This window comes from Bufo bufo, chromosome 4, assembly GCF_905171765.1.
Source record: "Bufo bufo chromosome 4, aBufBuf1.1, whole genome shotgun sequence".
Classification (NCBI taxonomy): Eukaryota; Metazoa; Chordata; class Amphibia; order Anura; family Bufonidae; genus Bufo; species Bufo bufo.
Genome location: NC_053392.1, coordinates 396,088,430 through 396,112,909, shown reverse-complemented (window position 1 = coordinate 396,112,909; position 24,480 = coordinate 396,088,430). Strand labels below are relative to the sequence as shown.

Genomic DNA, 24,480 nt, shown 5'->3' with positions numbered 1-24,480 from the left:
AAGTATGCAGATCCAGGCGCTGGTTTGAAAACTGTACCATATTTTTCATAGGACAACCCCTTTAAGCATTTGGAGCTCTTTTTTATACAGGACTACAAAGTCTCTCCATAGACATAACGTTAAAGGTGTTTTATTAGTAAGAAAAGCAAAGATTACATCTTTCCTTTAAAGGGATTTTCCAGGATTGTTTTTAATCCCTACCCAACCTGTGAAAAAAACATTATTACCTGCTCCCTGCTGCTCAGTTCTGGCTCCTGGACTGTCTTTACTGAATTTACGGATACCATATTTAAACTTTCTGCACGGACGAAGTCATATGCTCCTGCAGCAGACAATATCTGACCTCGGTGGTGACTAGTCACTGCTTGGTCATGAGCTGCTTGGGGGCACATCACCGCTAAGGCCCAGTGCAGTGGCACACATGACCCTGTCCATACAGGTAAATGGGAATCAAAAGTTCAGTGAATGCAGCCTGGGAGCCAGACAGCTGGATTCGAGCGGTGATGAGCAGGTAAGTATGCATTTCCTCACAGGTACTGCTGGCTGGGTAAGGCCCCTTTCACACGGGGGCGAGTAATCCGCGCGGATGCCATGCGTGAGGTGAACGCATTGCACCTGCACTGAATACCGACCCATTCATTTCTATGGGGCTGTTCACATGAGCGGTGATTTTCACGCATCACTTGTGCGTTGTGTGAAAATCGCAGCATGCTCTATATTCTGCGTTTTTCACGCAATGCAGGCCCCATAGAAGTGAATGGGGTTGCGTGAAAATCGCAAGCATCCGCAAGCAAGTGGGGATGCGGTGCGATATTCACGCACGGTTGATAGGTGATGATCGGGATGGGGACCCGATCATTATTATTTCCCCTTATAACATTGTTATAAGGGAAAATAATAGCATTCTGCATACAGAATGCATAGTAAAATAGTGCTGGAGGGGTTAATTTTTTTTTAACTCACCTTAATCCACTTGACCGCGGAGCCCGGCTTCTCCTTCTGTCTCCTTTCTTTAGGACCTGGGTAAAGGACCTGTGGTGACGTCACTCCGGTCATCACATGATCCATCACATGATCTTTTACCATGGTGATGAATCATGTGATGGATTATGTGATGACCGGAGTGATGTCACCACAGGTCCTTTACCCCGGTCCTGAAGAAAGGAGACAGAAGGAGAAGCCGGGCTCCGCGGTCAAGTGGATTAAGGTGAGTTAAATATTTTTTTTTTTTAACCCCTCCAGTGCTATTTGACTATGCATTCTGTATTCAGAATGTTATTATTTTCCCTTATAACCATGTTATAAGGGAAAATAATACAATCTACAGAACACTGATCCCAATACAATGTTTTGCGCTCGCGCGGAAAAATCGTGGGTGTTCCCGTAACGCACCCGCACATTTTCCCGCCACGCCCGTGTGAAAGAGGCCTAAGTGGGGGAGTGGGGGTGTTAAAAAAAATCTTGGACAACCCTTATTATGGATGAGTTTATTATTCTTCTGGCACAATATAGTTTTTAGACAAAACATTAAATATGTAGTCAGCTGGGCAATATACCTAATGATTGAACTAAAAATGTATCAAGCAGGTCTCCGTTATTTGCCTGACAGCATATTGTAAGTTTTTAGGGGAAAAAGAATACTGAAAAAAAAGGATATAATCGGAGATTCATCCTTACAGTTGCAACTTATCACTGTTGAATTCTACTCTAACATACTATATAACTATTATAACTATATAACTATATCACATGGTACTGCTTTTTTGACAGCTTGATGCCCCTCTATTCCATCAAAAACTGTAGGTATATACAGAGCAATGGAAATAAGGGGCAACAGGTATCTAAATGTTAGTCATTAATTAACCCTTGGCGGCTGCAGCCAGTGGTCAATGTACCTGTACGAGGGCTTCTTTATGGGGGAATTATTTAATTCTTCAATGTTGTAATTTTGGGTTACATATATTGTAGCTCATCAAATACCTTTTATTAACTCTTTCTGGTGGAATGAAAAAAACTGCAATTCTGTCATTTATTTTTATTTTTGTGCCATTCACTGTACAGCATAAATAACCTGTTACCTGCAACTGTTTTCCATGTATTCGACCAGTGGACAGAATAAAAGGTTAGATTTCAATGGGTTTAATTTAATGTAATCAATGTACTGAGCAGCCCAAGATTTTTAAGAATTTAGGGGGTCATTTATTAAGCTGAAGTACGCCTATATTAGGCTACTTTCACACTGGCGTTCGGAGCGGATCCGTCTGATGTTTCATCAGACGGATCCGCTCCGATAATGCAGACGTTCGCATCCGTTCAGAACGGATGCGTCTGCATTAAAACTTAGAAAATTTTCTAAGTGTGAAAGTTGTCTGAGTGGATCCGTTCAGACTTTACATTGAAAGTCAATGGGGAACGGATCCGCTTGAAGATTGAGCCATATTGTGTCATCTTCAAGCAATGTAAGTCAATGGGGACGGATCCGCTCGCCTCCGCACGGCCAGGCGGACACCCGAACGCTGCAAGCAGCGTTCAGGTGTCCGCTCACTGAGCGGAGCGGAGGCTGAACGCTGGCAGGCGGATGCATTCTCAGTGGATCCGCCTCCACTGAGAATGCATTGGGGCCAGACGGATGCGTTCGGGGCCGCTCGTGAGCCCCTTCAAACGGTGCGCACGAGCGGACACCCGAACGCTAGTGTGAAAGTAGCCTTAGGTGTATTTCAGGCGCTGATTGCGGCGCACACTAGGGCTAAAATTGTGGGCGTGGCATGGACGGGGAAGGGGGTGTGCCGGTAGGCCTGTTTCATTTACCATTTTTTATGTCTGTTTTAGGCGTAGAAAAAGGTCTAAATGTAAGACAGCTCGGAACCTGTCTTACATTTAGAACTGGCGCAGGATCTGCCGAAGTTATGGAGTGGCCAATACCTCTTCATAACTTCTGCGGAACCACAGCCAGCGCTGGGGCTCTAAAGACAGCGTCTAAAACATGGTCTTAATAAATGTGCCCCTTATTTGTTAAGAAAAAGGAGAATTAAACAGAACAGTGGCACATATCATTAGAATTATCCCAGAAGTTTTTGTAAAGCTTACTTTACATGCCACAATTATGTGAAGATCCAAAGTTCATTCTATACACCATGATGATTGGTAACAAATTTTACACAAAGAAAACCGTTTTTCACACTGTTTGAACAAATGCGGTGGCAACTTTCACATGCTATAGTGTAAATGAAATATTCATCTGCAACAATGACATTTTTCTTACATTTTCCATATTTTTCATGCATTTTGAGCAGCAAAATTATTACAGTTGAAATGTGCCTTTTAAGCACATGGTACATTCATGTTCAAGCTATTTATATGTTTAAAGGAACATCTCATCACAGACAACTCCTTTAATAAGAGAACTCTCGTAAATAGCTTATTTAGCATAAGGAAGATTCAACCAATTATACATGTTAGTGTACTATTAAGGACGTATTACATGAGCTGATTACTGGGTGAAATTAATGTTAGTTCCCCATCCTTAGATGTGTAAGAGGCCTGCGATCAGCAAACAAGCAACTTCAGGGTCCCAAATAGGAGAATCCTCTGTGTGATGTCCATATACCTTAATATTATCAAGGGTTATCCTGATGGGTCATCCCCTACTGCACATCCGAGTGGCTTAAGATTTATGTAACTCTTTAAGGGATTGTCGGAGTTTGACTTCCAATCAGCTGTTTCCAGAAGCTGACCTACACAGCTCCTTTCTCTGTGCAGTGACCATGCCTGGTTCCATTCACTTGCTGGAACTTCTGAAAACATCAATAAGTTAGCCCTGGAAAATTCCTTTAACTTCAAGATATATAACATATAGTAGTTATAATTGTCCTGAGATGCTCCTAACAACTTTGAAAAACTAGAACAGTCATAAGCCATTAACAACAGCACTTCCTTGTCGGGAAAAAAAATGGAAACGTAAGTCAAGTTAATTTCATTTTAGATGTATTTGTATGTTAAAACATTTTAACGTAGCGGCGATCAAAATACAGAACTGGAAGAAAATTATTTATAAGGCTTATAGCCTTAAGGTATTGTATGAACTAAGCAAAGTTTTTCTCCTGTGCGGTAATCTGTTGAATGTCATGTTCTGCAGCTGTATAACTACTATAGCAGGGTACAGTTAATTTACAGCAAAAAGCTTTGCATTCTGATCTAAACTAATTACAATCATACAAAGAGTGATCATCAATTCATCATCTGGTTTATGTAGGAATAAACTAGAACATTTTATATAATTACTTTAAACTTTCTAAATGGTGCTGCTGAGAACATGATCAGCTGAATGTCCCAGGTACTGCTCTGGTCTCCAAGGCTAATTCTGCTTGGGAAAGCCACGGCCAGCCACTTTTCCTGCAGTGGGCACTGCAGGGGAAATATAGTATTTCATATGAAATAACCACTTTTTTAATACAAACATGGCCTAGAGTCTGTCAGAGTGGGAACCACTTGAAAAGAGCTGCTTTCTTTTCTTGATCACAGGGGGTGGGGGGTTCCCAATTGGGCACTGCCTCTATGATGTCCAAAACTCTAACAGGGCTGCCCTCATGAGACAAGCTCTTTAAAGGGGTTGTTTGGTTTTCAAAACAAATTCTTTAAATAGGTTACAAAACATTTCTGACCCAGAAGTGGAGAGTCCCTTATTTTGGGGCCCCATCAACTATCCAAAAAGGAGTGTATCTACAAAGAGGACCAAACTGATCATAACATTACATGGGTAGCCCAGTAATTCCAATGACTGCTGTGTAATCCTTCATGTTTCCTGTGGTGGTGCTTCAGGTGAATTGTTCCCAGACTCTCTTGCAGATTACAGCTGATCGATGAACTGCAGTATGTAAGGATGATGGTTCTGTAGTATTTATAAATTGTCCATGAGCAGGTCTTGTACAATTTATACTACTGAGCTCTCTTGTGCAACTTTGGAGGGTGGAAAGCAACTTAATTATTGTCTCACTATGAAAGCCACCCTTATTGGATTACCATGAGACAGGCAAATCATTGGGCTCCTAGCAGATTACATTACATGCTTGTCAGACTACATTTATTCTTAGGAAAAAAAATCATATAAACTGTGCACCTCAATACTTGTGCAATTGGTTGCTATCAGCATATTGAACAGATTGCAAATCAGATCACCTAACCCAGCCTAAAAACCTTGAATGTCCCTGTAGCTGAAGCTGCCCTCTGATTGATAAATGGCGCATTGGTCCAGTTGAAAACCTGCCCAGCCTGCTTGTACATTACTTATGACTTTTCATGAACACTATATAATATGAGGCAGTTACAGGCCTCATATATGAGGAAAGATATGTGTCTCCTAAAATGGTGCAGGAAATCTGTTAGAGGAGATGCATATCATGGTTTGCTGTGTTTTCACATGAGACGTGTCACCAAGGTGCTCGGCCTTGGTGTAGCAAAAGCCAGTAGCTAGCGTGTCCACTAGGATACATAGTGGACGCTATTGTTACTTAGCATAGCTGGTATCAGCTAATCCGGGCCTGGCTTTATTGGGAATAAGCAAAGAGCTGGGTAGGTGCTTATTCCCCACGATTCACTCCAGGTTTTCACAGGTGGCCCAGGTCCATGGTTCTCATTTAAAAGTGAGCAGCAATCCTCAGTGTGTGAGGAAGTCTGTGGAGAGATATGCCCCAGAGAACAGACCTGCGTGATTAAAGGCTTGACAACTGGCAGACCATGAAGCTGAGAGAAGCTGGACCTATCCCCTGGTTTGAACAGGGACTTAGAGGTGAAATAGAGACTCATTTGTTAGTTAGAGCCTAGACGGGCAGGTGTCTATTTTGTATTTATGCTTTCTGAAGCTGGAACCTCACCCAGTGATGTGATATCTGAAAATGTCATCTACACGGCTTAAAGTAACACATTAAAGCACTGCTTGGGCTTGGAAACCTCTTTTTTTGATGAGAAGTCTGTCATTGCCAACCCCCTGTGAGAGAGAGATCCCTTACATATGGTGGAAGATGCGGACAACCCGTAAGTTGCTACGGGCAACGGCATGACAAAAGAGCATGTGCTGCTGAAGTTTGTATTTGAAAAAGGTTTAAAGGGCCAGAAGCCAGTTTGTTTGGTGATGCTGCAGCTTCTAATCTGGACACTGGTGCTTGTTACAAGGAACTCTTGCGGTGCTTTAAAGGGCCCAAAGCCCAAGTAAAGAGACTGACCTATTGAGAGCTATTTTTTTCCCCTTTCGTTTGTAATTCTTATGTCCTGGGTAAAAGCTGCAACTACCGTGCAAAGTGCATCAAGTGCCATTGAGGAAATGGTGAAGCAGCTGGTGCAGGCTAACCTAAGGCATGAACAGGCCATGGAGCAACAGCAGAGGTTGCATGCTGAGGATAAAAAGAGACACGAAGAAGCCTTATGTGTCCAACAACAGGCTAATGTGCAGCAACAACAGGCCATGACACAGCAGCAGAAAACTAATCGTTTGTTGATGGAGCAGATTGCTGCACTTAGATAGACTGTTGTGGCTTAACCCATGCAAGTGGAGGTAAGCCCCCCAGGCACTGATAATATGAGGAGGGTTGTGCAGCGGGCCTTGCAAAAGATAACACCTGATGATGACATTGAGGCCTACCTTACCGTGTTTGAGAGAGTGGCAGAAAGAGAGAGACTCTCAGCTGTAGAGTGGGCAGATATGATTGCACCATTTTTAACAGGGGAACCGCAAAAATCCTCCTATGACCTCAGGAATCAGGATGTCCGGGACTATAGCAAGTTAAAGTTGGAGATCCTTGCTCGCCTTGGGGGCATCCCAGTGGTATGTGCCCAGAGGGTCCACGACTGGAATCACAGTCTGGAAAAGCCGTCCAGGTCCCAGATGTTTGATCTGACCCTTTTCGTGAGAAAATGGCTGGAGCCAGAGACATCTACACCGGCTGAGATCGCGGAGAAGGTGGTGGTGGACCATTACTTCAGGGCCCTCCCTGCGAAGCTGCAATGCTGGGTTGTACATGGAGATCCCAAGTCTGCTGACCAGCTGGTCAACCTGAGGAAAGGTTCCTAACGACTGAGGAGTACCTCCCTGATGTTCCTACAGTCCCAGCACCTCCAAAGAGTGCCCGATCCGTGACATCTGTGGGTAAGAGAGTTCCGGCTGGTGAGGTTGGGCGTGGGCAAAAGAATGATCGTGAAACCCAGGGGCAGTCTGGTCCTATAAAGGTCTCCCCACACAGGAAACAAGGGGTACCCCAGTGCTGGAGGTGCCAGGAATGGGGTCATGTTGCTGCTTATTGCCCTATTACCTCGGAGCACATGGAGTGTAATACTAGTCAGCGACAGTCGCTGTTTGCGGAATCTTTTTGTGCCAGAAACTGAGCCTAAGATACGCCCTGTGGTGGTAAATGACTGTTTAGTCAATGCCCTGTTGGACTATGGTAGTCTGGTAACTTTGGTTCATGAGAGATTAGTAGTGGGGGACTATGTGCGGTGTGTTCACGGAGATACCAAGGTTTACCCCGTAGCCTGTGTCAAATTGGTGATTCAGGCTGGAACTGTGACCTCTGGAGTCGGGGTGGACAAGAGGCTCACGTATGATGTAATATTGGGCCTTGACATCCCATTATTTTGGAAGTTATGCAGGAGAAAAAACACTTCAGTGGAGAAACTCCTGCAGAAACTGTGTCTTCCTTTTTAAATAGTGGTGTAAGTTAAGTGCCCATTAAAAACAATCGTTCCAATGAAATGCATGATGGTGATGACATTTTTCCTTTGCACGTGTTAGCAGGGGAAGAAAACGCTCCCCTGGCTGATAAAAAGGTACTTGATTTGGAATTGTCTAGGAATAATGTTGGTAAGGCGCATAATATTACAGAGAATAAACCAGGTTGCAATTATAAGCCAGTGCTCTGGACCCCAGATTATAAGAAAGAATTTTGGGTCCAGGCAGGTGTGTCAGATAAGGGACTGAGAGCAGTGTTGTATCAGATAGTAAATGGTAAGGAGCAGCCAGTGAGATACCTGAGCAGAAGACTAACTCCTGTAGAGAAAAGGTACACCATCATGGAACAAGAATGTTTAGCCATTAAGTGGGTGGTGGAATCCATAAAATACTGGTTGTGGGGGGAAAAGGTTTACATTGGTGACAACTCGTGCTCTGCTGGACTGTGGAGGAACAAAGAGAGAAATGAGAAGGTGGCCACGTGGGTCATGTCGTTAAAAAAATGTAACTTTTCCATACAGCATAGGTCCTGGTGGTTTCTCTCCTTGCAGAATTATAATTTCTCAGGGGAACATCGAGCATCGAAGATATGTGTCTCCTAGAATGGTGCAGGAAACGTATTAGTGAAGATGCATATCATGGTTTGCTGTGTTTCACCTGAGACGTGTCACCAAGGTGCCCGGCCTTGGTGGAGTAAAAGCCAGTAGCTAGCGTGTCCACTAGGATAGATAGTGGATGCTGTTGTTACTTAGCATAGCTGGTATCAGCTAATCTGGGCCTGACTCTATTGGGAATAAGCATAGAGCTGGGTGGGTGCTTATTCCCCACGGGCCACTCCAGGTTTTCACAGGTGGCCCAGGCCCATGGTTCTCTTTGAAAAGTGAGCGGCAATCCTCAGTGTGTGGGGAAGTCTGGGGAGAGATATGCCCCAGAGAACAGATCTGTGTGATTAAATGCTTGGCAACTGGCAGACCGCGAGGGTGAGGCAGGCCGAACCTATCCCCTGGTGTGAACAGAGACTTAGAGGTGATATAGAGACCTATTTGTTAGTTAGAGCCCAGACGGGCAGGTGTTTATTTTGTATTTATGCGTTCTGGTGCTGGTGCTGGAACCTCACCCAGTGACGTTATAACTGGAAAGATCATTTGTACCGCTTAAAGTGATACAATAAAGTACTGTTTGGGCTTGGAAACCCCTTGTTTGATGAGAAGTCTGTCCTTGCCGACCCCCTGTGAGAGCGATCCCTTACAATAATTATTAAAACTTATACTAAACCAATTATCTATTCTTCATCATAACGTATTGCACAATGATTATATGAATTATAATACGATAACATATCTCAAAACAATGAATTTTTCTGTAAGGTTTTCTTGCATACTTAAAAAAAAATGGAGTTCACGTTGACGACCATATTTATCAAGCCTCCTACATTTTTTTTACATCTACAACAAGACGGGTGCCTGGTTCAACAGCCATCACTTTTGTGATATGACACATGCTACACTATAATTATATACTGTAAAGCGCTCAAAAGCATGCTAGCATTAGCAACTAGGACCATTTTTTTCTTGTTTAACATAATCATGCCAACATGTTCCCTTATTTGCTCACAAGAGTACATTAAATGAAAGTGCATATCCAGTGCATAAGTCACTTGTCTTATTAAATTTTTCTATTAATTTCATTACCTGTGTTTTAAGGAAGTGCTCTAAGCTATCTGATATATTTCTCAATATTCCTATGCAAGGAACAAGAAATAAATTAAGTAATAGTGCCCACAGGGCTATGGCTATAAAACGTGCTTCCCCTATTAGGCTAGGAGTCCATTCATGGTAACCCATTATTTCACTGCGACACCACCTAAATGTTTCCTTATAGGTAGAAAAAGTTGCATGATTGAACTTCTTGTAATTGTTGCAGGTTAGTAGTGATATTTTACTCCTATAGAAAACTATTGAGGTTGTGTACTGTTGTAGTAACCCACATTGTTACAGCAAACATCAAAAGGCCCTAATATTACTGTCACTCTTGCTACAGTCTCTAGTACTGAGATTTCTGTCCAACAATTGCAATCTGTCACAATGTCCACAATTCGCACAGTGATGTGCTGTTCCTAGAATACCTGAAGTGTGCAGGGTTTTTGAACTCTACTGCAGCCACATCTGAGATTGTTGTACGCTGATCACCTTGCTGGCTAACACATTGTTGTCTTTGAATACACAAATCTGGGGTGCATTGGGTGTCTTAACTTCTCCCCGTTGCAGCAGCAAAGACTGTAATACTTTACATTAGTTACCTTGCTGACTCACACACTGTAGCCTTAAAATTCTCCAAAATCATTTTTGGATCTATATATATATATGTATCTGTAGAAGTGGCAGAGGACACATAGGGAGCTGCTAGCCTCTGGAAGCTTTTAACCCCTTAAGGACTCAGCCCTATTTCACCTTAAGGACTTGGCCATTTTTTGCAAATATGACCAGTGTCACTTTAAGTGCTGATAACTTTAAAACGCTATGACTTATCCAGGCCATTCTGAGACTGTTTTTACGTCACATATTGTACTTCATGACACTGGTAAAATAAAGTAAAAAAAATATCATTTTTATTTATAAACAAAATACCAAATTTACCAAACATTTGTAAAAAATTGCAAATTTCCAAGTTTCAATTTCTCTACTTCTATAATACATAACTTCACAGAATTACCATTAATTCTAAGACATAACTTTTAATAAATCATTGTTAAAAAAGCCATTGGACCCTTTAGATACAAAAGTAAATGATAAATGCCAAAATAAAAAAGAAACCTAAATGTGGAAAGGTGTTCCACTAGCCTATGTTTGCAGGAAAGGCAGCCAGATATTTATTGAATAGGCTATTGGGGCAGTAACCCTGATGCTAGCCCTATTATTGTTGCCCTGCCTGCAAACGGAATAGCCGCCCCGATAGGGGCGATCCCGTGTCTCGTACCTCCTATTGATCCCTAGAAGGCCCTGATATGGGTGTTGGATACAGCACGATAATGCTGTCCCTATAGTGAGACCTAGGCTACTATAAGTATCAAAAAAATAACAAACAACATGCATAAATAGCTCCCCCCGTGAGGTGGCAGAGGACCACCCATAAACATATAGTGCAAGAAAATAGATCAAAGTGAATTAGTACATATATAAGTCATGTGTCACATAGACACTCCTGACCACCCTGACCCAACGCGTTTCGCCTTGTTGGTTTCAGGCTCCTCAGGGGACAAAAACATTGATAGACATAACAGAGTGTCCAACACCACAAAAATTTCACCGGAGTTTAGAGAGACTTCGATGATTAATCTCTCCTCATGAAGTGGTTACTGATGTCTAAAACCACTAATAGACATTTAATTTCAAGCTATATAGCTATAGAGACCAGGTGCGGACTAGTTAATAGTCGAATCATCAACAACAAATGACTATAAGATGATTGTTAGTACAGACCACTGTTAGTAGCACTATGTAAATGACACTCTAGTGCACCAGGGTGCGCAGTAATACGATTAATATACTTCATATGTATCCATTATGGACCAAAAGTTTGGAGTAAAAGTGTGTAACCAAAATGGTGACCTTATCCTATGTTGTCAATACAGATCATGTACAAATGTATCGAAGCTTATAATAGATATCCCCTACATTTAAACCATTAAGATATGTTGATCTCTATGATAGGAGAACAAGCTGGTATTGCCAGCTGTACTTGCATCACCAACGGGTGTATGCAGCAGCATCCCATGTGGTTCAATCCAGTGTGTGTCCCCTGGTAAGGAGGAGGATGGATCGGTCTCCAGATGTGGACATGTGTTGTCCCGGCGTGCCCGCGGTCAGGATAGAAAAGAGGCAGCAACCTGTGCTTACCATCTGCGCTATTTAAACCCTACTTCCGGGTATGATGTAGGTCCGACACATGACTCCCTGGCGGTCACATGATCACACTGCCATATAAGGTCATGTCATGTGTTTCTTGCGATCACATGACTCCCAGTGGCGTCCCTGGATACCAAGCTCAGCTATGTATGCTGAAGGTTGAACATGCCGGTCACTCATGTTTATCTCCGATCATGTGACCCCCTGCTAGCACAGAGCACCCAAACAAAATTGCGTTTCAACACAGTTTGGTGCTATACGGATGAGGTCAAAAGCTGATGACGTGTGAATGACAAATAATCTCTCTAATAGCCCAGTGGAATTAGTTAACCAATATATCTGACAGCACAGGGCCGCTAAATATTGCCCCACTAGATATATCAGTTTGTTTATACAATAGGCCCATTGGGTTATTAGTAATATAGAATTTGCTGCAAGGGGAGGGGTATGTTTTTGACCCCCTGCTATATTAATATATTATTTGTCATCCACACATGTCACCAGCCTATGGCTCCATCCATATAGCACCAAACTGTTTTTTTTGGGTGCTCTGTGCTAGCAGGGGGTCAAAAACATACCCCTCCCCTCCCCTTGCAGCAAATTCTATATTACTATATTTTTATTTTTACATTTATCATTTATTTTTGTATCTAAAGGGTCCAATGGCTTTTTTAACAATGATTTATTAAAAGTTATGTCTTAGAATCAATGGTAATTCTGTGAAGTTGTTTATAACTGACCATATTCTACTATATTCCCTTGAACGGGGTTATGTTCACTCTGTGAGTTTGTTCTATAATACATAGTAATTCCTACAATAATAGTTATTACTTTACATTCCCCATATGTCTACTTCATGTTTGGATCAATTTGGGAATGATATTTTATATTTGGGGGATGATACAAGGCTTAGAAGTTTAGAAGCAAATCTTTCAATCTTTAAAATTTTCAAAAACCCACTTTTTAGGGACCAGTTCAGGTCTGACGTCACTTTGTGAGGCTTACATAATAGAAACCACCCAAAAATGAACTACACCTCTCAAGGTATTCAAAACAGATTTTACAAACGTCGTTAACCCTTTAGGTGTTCCACAAGAGTTAATGGCAAATGGTGATAAAATTTCTGAATTTAGATTTTTTGGAAAATTTTCCATTTTAATCCATTTTTTCCAGTAACAAAGCAAGGGTTAACAGCCAAACAAAATGCTATATTTATTGCCCCGATTCTGTAGTTTGCAGAAACACCCAATATGTGGTCGTAAACTGCTGTACGGGCACGCGGCAGGGCACAGAAGGAAAGGAATGCATGCGGTTTTTGGAAGGCAGATTTTGCTGGACTGTTTTTTTTTGACACCATGTCCCATTTGAAGCCCCCCTGATGCACCCCTAGAGTAGAAACTACGGGATAGGGTGGCAGTTTTGTGGGTACTAGTTTAGGGTACATATGATTTTTGGTTGCTCTATATTACACTTTTTGTGAGGCAAGATAACAAGAAATAGCTTTTTTGACACCGTTTTTATTTTGTTATTTACAACATTCATCTGACAGGTTAGATCATGTGGTATTTTTATAGAGCAGGTTGTCACGGACGCGGCGATACCTAATATGTATAAAACATTTTTATTTATGTAAGTTTTACACAATGATTTCATTTTTGAAACCAAAAAAATCATGTTTTAGTGTCTCCATAGTCTGAGTGCCAGTTTTTGGGCGATTATCTTGGGTAGGGTCTCATTTTTGTGGCATGAGATGACGGTTTGATTGGCACTATTTTGGGGTGCATATGACTTTTTGATCGCTTGCTATCACACTTTTTGTGACGTAAGATGACAAAAAATTGCTTTTTTTACACCGTTTCTATTTAGATTTTTTTACGGTGGTCACCTGAGGGGTTAGGTCATGTGATATTTTTATAGAGCCGGTCGATACGGACGCGGCGATACCTAATATGTATACTTTATTTTTATTTATGTAAGTTTTATACAATGATTTCATTTTTTTTTTTTTAAATCATGTTTTAGTGTTTCCATAGTCTAAGAGCCCTAGTTTTTTCTGTTTTTGGGAGATTATCTTGGGTAGGGTATGATTTGTGCGGGATGAGATGACGGTTTGATTGGTACTATTTTGGCGTACATGCGACTTTTTTGATCACTTTTATTACCTTTTTTGGGAAGTAAGGTTGGCAAAATTTCAATTTTCTCATAGTTTTAATTTTTTTTTATGTTTATAGCGTTCACCATGCGTGGAAAGTAACATGACCGTTTTATAGATCAGGTCGTTACGGACGCGGCAATACCTAATATGTGTAGTGTATTTTTTTTAATTTTTTTTATTCAGTGATTTTTTTGACCAAGACCCACTTGGTTCTTAAAGATCCAGTGGGTCTGATGTCTGTATAATACAGTACAGTACACTATATAGTGTATTGTACTGTATTTTACTTACACATTGTCTGAACAGATCTATGCCTTTAGCAGGCGTCCTGTTGCCATGGGAACCTTCCCCGTCTGCCACAACTGAGCAGACAGGGAAGGTAAGGAGGGGGGCTCCCTCCCTCTGTGACCCCATCCTGTCTGGGTGCTGCAAAGGCACAGCAGCCCCCCGATGGGAGAGAGAGGGAGCTCCCTGACTGTTAACCTTTTCCATACAGTGGTCCGTACGGACCGCGGTATGGAAAGGGTTAAACGGCTGACATCACAGCACAGATGTCAGCCGTTTATACCATAGTGTCACCAATGTGCTGACACTCTGGTATTCCCACTGGACACCAATGAATATTTAAGAGGAGGCGGGCGATCCCGCCTGTTGCACCATCTGCCTCCCGCACTGCCTGCAACCCCACCCCCTGCACCACCCGCCAGCAAAAAAAATCATTCAGGGGTGCAGGGGGGGTGAAAAATCTATATTTTGGGCATTTTTAAGTTTCTGATCCGCGCGGTCAGGGACCGCGGGGATCAGAAACTGCAGAAAGCGCTGCAAACCGCAGATCTGAATTGACCTGCGGTTTGCGGCGATCACCGATATGAGGGGGTCACCCCGGCGTTGTGACAGGATGCTCGCTGAATGATATCAGCGGGCATCCCGTTCTGATTAACCCCCACGGCGCCGCAATCGCATTTTAAAGCCATGACGTACCGGTACGTCATGGGTCCTTAAGGACTCGGGAAACATGCCGTACCGGTACGTCATGCGTCCCTAAGGGGTTAAGCTGAATGCCTGGGGGAAAGGAACGTCTGCAGTCTGCTCTCCAGGCCCGCTCTCCAGAATCTTCTGGAGCTAGTGGGAGGGACCAGCCTCCACCTGAAGCTCCAGAGAAGGCTGGGCCAAGATAGTTAACTTTGGCCATGCCTGACTCATGCTGGAACATGCTGAGTGAGTCATATTACATAGCAGTGACTCACATAACATTAATTGCAGAACATTACCTAACAATTGCAGATACCTTATCTGGGGTACTGCACAGGCTGTTCTGGCAAAGGACCAGCCTGCCAGATTTCATTGTATTCAGCATAGGTGGATACTACTGTTCCCCACTGGAGCCCATTGATTATAATGAAACCTGGCCCGTTTCCGGCATTAGTCCCGGAATTTGGCCGGACAAAAACCATTGCTAGTGATTTTAGAGCTAGCATTAAACTAGCCTTAGCCATTAATGTCCAGTGGATACAGTACAATTACCACCTAGAGACGAGATGTGACATGGCTGGAGTACACATATCACAGGTTGATATTCTAGGACTGTGATGGCTAACCTACGGCACTCCAGCTGTGGTAAAACTATGACTCCCAAGATGCACACTTGCTTGGCTTTTCTCAGAACTCCATAGAAATGAATGGAGCATGCTGGGAATCGTAGTTTCTAAACAGCTTGAGAGCCGGAGGTTAGCCATAACTGTTCAAGGATGTACAGTATATGGCAATATAAAACATAACACTGTCTATTCTGCACATAGATAATTTATCAGTATTCAGAATTTAATAAATTCTCTCAGGAAAGACTGCATTAGCACATACAGAATTTAATTTAATTTTTCACAAATACCCCCAAAAAACAGAAGGCTCCTTTTCATTGTGTTTCCATTATTTACATATAGCACTTTTTCTCCTGTCAAAAATAACAGAGCCTGACAAAACAGATGCAAACTGACATAAACTGATGCTCAAAATAATACATTCGAACAAATTGGACAGTCATTTTTTCCGTTTTTGTTCCTCTGACGGAACACAATGCTGATGGGAACGAGCTCAAACGTGCAGATGCAAATAGTTTTTTGATCACTGCACATTACACTAGCCAGTCATCTTGAATGATCCGTGTAATGAATGATCATTCAGACAATTATTGTCCTTTTTAGTAAGCATTGCCAGTCATTAAAAGTGCTTACTGTCTGCAAAGTCAGAGTGACCTTTATGTGGTTGGCTTTGTAATACCATGTGGTTGATTTAATGATAAATCATTCCCTTAAAAATATCTATTCATATCATATTATAAGATTTGTTAGTTCACCAAGAAGTGTTCATAGTACAAAACACCATACAACGCAAGACCAAGAAAGCAGGTACGCTAAATACAAAGTTAAGATGTTTTCTAGGTAAACCGAAATTCCTGTAAAGTTTTGCTCAGTAGGTTTGTAATGTTCAGAATCATTAAAAGTTGCTTGTTCACATACATTCTAATAGAGTGCTTTACTTTACATGCAAACACAGTACTAACCTCACTCATGATGGGTTGTTCAGCACGGTCCTGGTCATCACTCATCAGCGGCCCAGCGACTTTCTTCTCTTAATATCTGGAGAGCACATGTTCACCTTCAGCACTCCATTGACAATATACTACTAACTCAGTATTCAGAAATATTGAGACTTTGAATACAGTGGGATTTAATTTCAGGGTTCAAACCTGTTAGACCAGTCCCATACACAAGCCACCTTTCATTGAGAAGAGTACAGAGACTTAAATTACAGTGGGATGTTCAGTAGCGGTTTCCCACCACTTCTTTCTGGTATTGGTCTGTGGGACAAAGAGTATTGTGTTCATCATGAGTTTTATAGCTATGTTCAGTTTTATCCAAATTAATTCTGAATGGAGAGCAATCCATTCAGTATGCATCAGGATGTCTCCAGTTAAGTCACTGTACGGTTTTTGAAAGGAGAAAATATCTCAGCATGCTGCAGTATTTTCTCCGTCCAAAATTCCGGAACACTTGCCGGAATGCCGGACATTTAAAAATTTGAAAAAGATAAATACCGGATCCGTTTTTCCGAATGACAACCGGAGAGACAGATCCGGTATTGCAATGCATTTGTGAGACGGATCCGCATTGGGATCCGTCTACAAATGGTATCCGTTTGCATACAGATTGCCGGATCCGGCAGGCAGTTCCGGCGACGGAACTGCCTGCCGGAATCTAACAACGCAAGTGTGAAAGTACCCTTAGGCTACTTTCACATCAGTGCTTTGGTTTGTGGTTTTGAGATCCAGCAGAGGATTTAAAAACTGGACCAAACAGTTCCATTTGATTTAACACATCAGGATGCATCCGTTCCGTTAGGATGTGGTTGTGTTAAATCAAAATGGAACAAACCGGATCAGTCACTTAAAACAATGTAAGGTCAAAGGGTGACAGATACGTTTTTCTTTAGGATCTGAAAAAACGGACCACACACCATTGACTTACATTGTTTTTAGTGACGGAAGCGGTTTGTTCCGTTTCGATGATCGGACACAAATCCGCAGCTTGAAGTGGTTTTGTGTCCAGTCACAAAACAGAATGCTGCCAGAACGGAATGCATACTGCTGCATCCATAACGGACCATACCCCATTCAGAATCCATTGTCACTAAAGTCAACCGTTTTGACCCGGTTTTGAGATCCTCTGCCGGACCTCAAAACTGAAATACCAAAATGCTGATGTGAAAGTAGCCTGACTGAGAAAAAGGTTTTCCGGTTTACATCAACATCCTTTAAAATAATTATGTATGAAGGTATCTATAATTTTTATATGTATTTCTTTTACCTTTATTGCTCCTATCTTCTATTTTTGGCTGTGGTCACAGGACCATGTCTATGCAGCTCTTTCTTATTTCCTGTGATGTTATTCCATGGACATGTCAAAGCAGCAACAGGGGCAGTGATAAGGGAGTGTCTATGTGAATAGCTGGGTGGGAGGAGCTATAAAATAGCTGGGTATAGCTAGGGGCGGTGCTGGAAATGTGGCAGAGAAAGTAGAGGTGCATCATGGGTTTGGTTGGTGTAGGAAGGAACAAGGGGTCGTCATTGATGGGCGGTATGTGTCACCGAGGTTCCTGGCCTCGGTGAGGTAAGAGACTTTTTTTTTTCCCCTGAAATGTCATTATTGCAGTCTGACACTTCAGCTGGTTAGTATGGCTGTAAAGCTGATCCGAGATGGCTCTTACTGGGACTAGCCAAAGTGCTGGGTGGGTGGCTAATCCCCACGTTCCAGGCCGGGTCTTGGGAGGCTTATAAAAGCAGTCAGCACTGTCAGGTGGGGTGGATTATCCGCCATCTCACAGTGAAGCTGTGGAGTCTCTGTGTTTTGGAATCTGAAGCTGTGTTCCATGCTAAAGGGATGAGATCCGAATCCTGGAAAGCAGGCCCCTAAAGCCTGCTGGGGACCGCTGATGAAAAACTGCTCACAAGGTGAATGTTTCATTCTGTGGACTTTCCATGGTGTGAACGAACACCAAGACTGCGAACTGTCATTTTGTTTTTGCCTTCTGTGTGAAAAAACTGAACTGTTTAAGTTGAAAACGTTGTGGTTGCCTCTATACTGCATCCGCTAACCTGCCTACCAGAGTGAATCCCCACATTGGTTATAGGAACAGGAAGTATTACATACAGGATGTAAAGAAACCAGTGGTCTGTTTACATGGTGATATTGAAATAATAATAATAAAGAAAGTTTAAAAAAAAAAAAAAAGAGATGGCCTTGCGGTTCGCCCGGTGGTCGTTTCGCGGTGAACTTTGCGTGTTCGCGATTCGCCGAACATGCGAACATATGGAGAAATTCGCGCTTCCATGCTCTTTTACATTATGAAGAACTTTGACCCATGACACATCTATCAGGTGGTACAGGACAGCCAATTGAGACATTTCAGCACATGGACATACCCCCTACCTTATAAATAAACCCGATCTGGCCGCCATTTTACATTCAGTGTTTTGCCAGTGTAGAAGAGGTTGCTGTGTGGAGCAGGGACAGGCTGTTAGGGACACCAAACACTAGCTAATAGGGCCACAAAAGTCATTTTAAGGACTAGTATAGGTGTGCTATCGATAGGTTTGATACACAGAGGGGTGCAACATACTTTTATAATGAGTCAAAAACACATAGATCTATATAGTGATCACCTGGAAGTCTAGGGGCTAGGGCAAGGCTGGCCAACCTGCGGCTCTCCAGCTGTTGCAAAACTACAACTCCCAGCATGCCCAGACAGCCTACAACTATCAGCCTACAGCAAGGCATGGTGGGAATTGTAGTTTTACAACAGCTGGAGAGCCGCAGGTTGGCCAGCCCTGGGCTAGGGGCTTACTAGGGCCATTTTTATATAGGGTAAGGTTCCGGACGGGGTCGCTCTTATCAGGGCGGGTGCTCTGTGGTTAGGCTATCAGGGCCAGAATAGCACCCCCCCTGTAGGGCAATATCAGGGACAGTTCTTTGCCCACCCTGTCCTTCAATACCACATCATCATCTAGCCCAGGGATAGATGTTTTTTGCTTTCCCTCCTGGATTCATCGATGTGCACTGGAACCCCCCGGATTGTGGTAGGACATATGGTTTCTGATTTGGTGCCGCCGAGCACCTCATTTAGTGCCGCCGAGCACATGTTATTGCCTACCACATCTATGCTTTTTGCTTAACTTTAATAATTTAATTTATTTTCATTTTGAGGGATATCTTTTCCATTCACAAGTCCGCAAAATGGGTCCGCATCCGTTCCGCAATTTTGTGGAACGGGTGCAGACCCATTCATTTTCAATGGGGCCGGAATGTGCTGTCCGCATCCGCATTTGCGGATCCGCAATTCCGCATCTGTGCTTCCGTTTCCGCAAAAAAATAGAACATGACCTATTCTTGACCGCAATTGCAGACAAGATTAGGCATTTTCTATTATAGTGCTGGCGATGTGCGGTCAACAAATTGCAGAATGCACATTGCCGGTGTCCGTGTTTTACGGATCCACAAAACACTTACGGATGTGTGAATGGACCCTCATAGTAAAATTATTAAAGGTTGCGTTTTATCTTTATGTATATTCTAATGGATTGCCTTCCGTGTACAATGTTATAATATACTTTCCATGTTAGAAAGTATATTATAGTGCATTTGTATTGTGCGGCAGTTGTGTGCGGTTCTGCTGCGATACTGCAGGTATATAGAGGGACAAGCGTTATTGGAACAAATAATTTCTACTGGTGTGATATACCAGTCGTCCCCCCAAAAAACAGATTGAAGCGGGGTGTTATATACCAATATACTTTCTTTAAAGTGCATTTGGGTACTGTATAGTGCATTTGCGCATGCGCGTACGTGAAAATTATATTGCCGATATTTCGCATTGAAAAAAATTATGAATGGAGATCGCAAATTCGAATAATACATCTTGTATGTCATTGTCCATGTTGTGGGACTATTTGTGCACTTCTAGTAATTATTTCTTGGCTGCAAATATGAGCTGAAGGTTTTTCAGGTTCGCCTGCCATTAAAATGAATAGGACCCGCCGCGAACTTGCGGTTCGCGAACATTTGATCTCGTTCGCGAACCGTCCCGGCAGATGTTCGTCCATCACTAGTACAGAGGGCTGAGCATTATACGGCAGGAACAGGAAAAGATAAAATCTAAAATCGTAAACTTTTTCTGTGGGGGGCATGATTCAAACAACATTTACAATTTATTTTTTTAAACCTTTGACAAAAAATAGGCAATTCTATATTGTCATTGGAGATGAGCCGATCAATTCTAAACAAATCGGATTCATCACGAATTTCACAAACGCTCTTCCAAATGAACCTGAAATTTTGGTGATTCTCTTTCAATGACTCTCGCAAAATAGCACGTGCCGTTTTACATTTGAAATTCAGTGCACTAGTGTGGGAAACAGGACAAGGAACATGGAGAATCACATGACCACAAATGGGGCCCTGGCTGGTGGGCTTGCCCACGATGCTTTGCAAGCAGCTTGACAGCCAACATGACCACAAATGGAGCCCTGGCTGGTGGGCTTGCCCACGATGCTTTGCAAGCAGCTTGACAGCCAACATGACCACAAATGAGGCCCTGGCTGGTGGGCTTGCCCACGATGCTTTGCAAGCAGCTTGACAGCCAACATGACCACAAATGAGGCCCTGGCTGGTGGGCTTGCCCACGATGCTTTGCAAGCAGCTTGACAGCCAATAATATCCTAGAGAGGATATTAGCTGGTCTATCATACTCTATGCTAGTCTAAAGCAGAGATGCCATTGTGAGTCTGCCACTGATATGATAGGACGTGTCTAGCATCTTTCTGACAGACACATGAGTTAGACTTTATTCGCACAAATGGGAAAAATGGCCATGAAATGGCCATCACATGGGCATTTTGAAAACCAATAGGAGTCTACGGGGCTATTCACAGCGAATAGCAGATGTAGAAAAATAGGCCATTTAGGCAGAAGTGCACTTATCTAACGGGCGTTAAAACAGATAAAAGTGCATTTCAGGAGTTAACATAAAAAAACACAAAACCCTCATCCACTTCAACGTGAGGGAACACTCGCTCGGCACTAGAGGGAGCAAGATCTAATGCTCCTAGCGTTGTGACATTACATATGACAAGAGTGAGAGTTCCCTCACGTTCAAGTAGATGAGTGAGAATGAAGGGCAGTATTGGAGGCAATATTTATACTGGAGGACATTATTGGCGTTAATATTTATACTAGAGGGCACTATTGCAGGATATTTTATATACATGGGGCACTATGGGGGGCCCTATATTTATGGGGCCACTGTAGGGAGCATTATAGACACTAGGGGCACTACAGGTGGGGTTATTATAGATACTGGAGGCAATATGGTGGCTAGTATTTATACTGGAGGCACTGTGGGGGTGTACAATATAAACTGAGGGCACTGCAGGTGCAGGGTTGGAATGTTAAAAAAAAAAATCCCAATGATATTCATCAATTTTTCCTGGCTGTTTTTAATGGTTATGAAAAAGGCAAAAAACTGGCATTAAAACAAGCAGCCAGAAACTGGATGCACACATAGATGTAGACTGGTCATGAGGGCATTTTTTTCACTGTTGCGTGAATGTATCCGTCCAGCTACCAATGCATTCTGAGTGGATGCGGATCCGCTCAGAATGCCTCAGTCTGGCAGCGTTCAGCCTCCGCTCCGCAGGCGGACACCCGAACGCTGCTTGCAGCGTTCGGGTGTCCGCCTGGCCGTGCCGAGGCAAACGGATCCGTCCAGACTTACAATGTAAGTCAATGGGGACGGATCCGTTTGAAGTTGACACAATATGGCTCAATTTTCAAACGGATCCGTCCCCCATTGACTTTCAATGTAAAGTCTGGACGGATCCGTCTGAACAACTTTCTGTGGGGGGCATTATTCAAACAACATTTACAATTTATTTTTTTAAACCTTTGACAAAAAATAGGCAATTCTATATTGTCATTAGAGATGAGCCGATCAATTCTAAACAAATCGGATTCATCACGAATTTCACAAACGCTCTTCCAAATGAACCTGAAATTTTGGTATTTCTCTTTCAATGACTCTCGCAAAATAGCACGTGCCGTTTTACATTTGAAATTCAGTGCACTAGTGTGGGAAACAGGACAAGGAACATGGAGAATCACATGACCACAAATGGGGCCCTGGCTGGTGGGCTTGCCCACGATGCTTTGCAAGCAGCTTGACAGCCAACATGACCACAAATGGAGCCCTGGCTGGTGGGCTTGCCCACGATGCTTTGCAAGCAGCTTGACAGCCAACATGACCACAAATGGGGCCCTGGCTGGTTGGCTTGCCCACGATGCTTTGCAAGCAGCTTGACAGCCAATAATATCCTAGAGAGGATATTAGCTGGTCTATCATACTCTATGCTAGCTCTAAAGCAGAGATGCCATTGTGAGTCTGCCACTGATATGATAGGACGTCTCTAGCATCTTTCTGACAGACACATGAGTTAGACTTTATTCGCACAAATGGGAAAAATGGCCATGAAATGGCCATCACATGGGCATTTTGAAAACCAATAGGAGTCTACGGGGCTATTCACAGCGAATAGCAGATGTAGAAAAATAGGCCATTTAGGCAGAAGTGCACTTATCTAACGGGCGTTAAAACAGATAAAAGTGCATTTCAGGAGTTAACATAAAAAACACAAAACCCTCATCCACTTCAACGTGAGGGAACACTCGCTCGGCACTAGAGGGAGCAAGATCTAATGCTCCTAGCGTTGTGACATTACATATGACAAGAGTGAGAGTTCCCTCACGTTCAAGTAGATGAGTGAGAATGAAGGGCAGTATTGGAGGCAATATTTATACTGGAGGACATTATTGGCGTTAATATTTATACTAGAGGGCACTATTGCAGGATATTTTATATACATGGGGCACTATGGGGGGCCCTATATTTATGGGGCCACTGTAGGGAGCATTATAGACACTAGGGGCACTACAGGTGGGGTTATTATAGATACTGGAGGCAATATGGTGGCTAGTATTTATACTGGAGGCACTGTGGGGGTGTACAATATAAACTGAGGGCACTGCAGGTGCAGGGTTGGAATGTTAAAAAAAAAAATCCCAATGATATTCATCAATTTTTCCTGGCTGTTTTTAATGGCTATGAAAAAGGCAAAAAACTGGCATTAAAACAAGCAGCCAGAAACTGGATGCACACATAGATGTAGACTGGTCATGAGGGCATTTTTTTCACTGTTGCGTGAATGTATCCGTCCAGCTACCAATGCATTCTGAGTGGATGCGGATCCGCTCAGAATGCCTCAGTCTGGCAGCGTTCAGCCTCCGCTCCGCTGGCGGACACCCGAACGCTGCTTGCAGCGTTCGGGTGTCCGCCTGGCCGTGCCGAGGCAAACGGATCCGTCCAGACTTACAATGTAAGTCAATGGGGACGGATCCGTTTGAAGTTGACACAATATGACTCAATTTTCAAACGGATCCGTCCCCCATTGACTTTCAATGTAAAGTCTGGACGGATCCGTCTGAACAACTTTCAGACTTAGAATTTTTTCTAAACTATAATGCAGACGGATCCGTTCTGAATGGATCCAAACGTCTGCATTATAGGAGAGGATCCGTCTGTGCAGACACCAGACGGATCCTCTCTGAACGCTAGTGTGAAAGTAGCCTTAGGCCTCTTGCACACGAACGTTTACTTTTACATTCCATTTTTTTGCGTTCCGTATACGGTCCGTATATAGAACTATTCATTTCAATGGGTCCGCAAAAAAAATGTACTCCGTATGCATTCCGTTTCCGTATTTACATTTTTCCTTTCCGTTCAAAGATAGAACATGTCCTATTATTGTCTGCATAATGGACAAGGATAGTACTATTCTATCAGGGGCCAGCTGTTCCATTCCTCAAAAAACGGAATGCGTATTTTTTGCGGATCCGCTTTTTGCCCACCGCAAAATACTGAAAAAGCCATATGGTCGTGTGCAATAGGCCTTAGACACACAAGCCAGACATTTTAGGATCTTGCAGGGACATAGTAGGGATTTTGAAGAAGATATATTTAGTTTGGATTAAATTGAATTACTAGGTAGAAAGTCAGGTTTTTATCATCATGTACTATCTATCTGTAGCCAGTGCTGGAGC

General features: G+C 42.8%; 1 protein-coding gene across 2 annotated transcripts in view; it reads right to left on the bottom strand.

Annotated features, from left to right (window-relative positions):
• SASH1 (SAM and SH3 domain containing 1) overlaps positions 1 to 24,480 on the bottom strand; it is a 377,873-nt gene that overhangs the window by 334,380 nt on the left and 19,013 nt on the right. Inside the window, exon 1 of one of the 2 annotated variants that reach the window (XM_040429260.1) lies at positions 16,338 to 16,418. The exons of the other annotated variant lie outside the window; for it this stretch is intronic. Within the exon in view, the coding sequence (XP_040285194.1) occupies positions 16,338 to 16,382 (45 nt within the window). The 5' untranslated portion in view covers positions 16,383 to 16,418. Of the gene's footprint in view, positions 1 to 16,337; positions 16,419 to 24,480 lie in introns of those variants that run through there. 2 annotated transcript variants of the gene reach the window in all.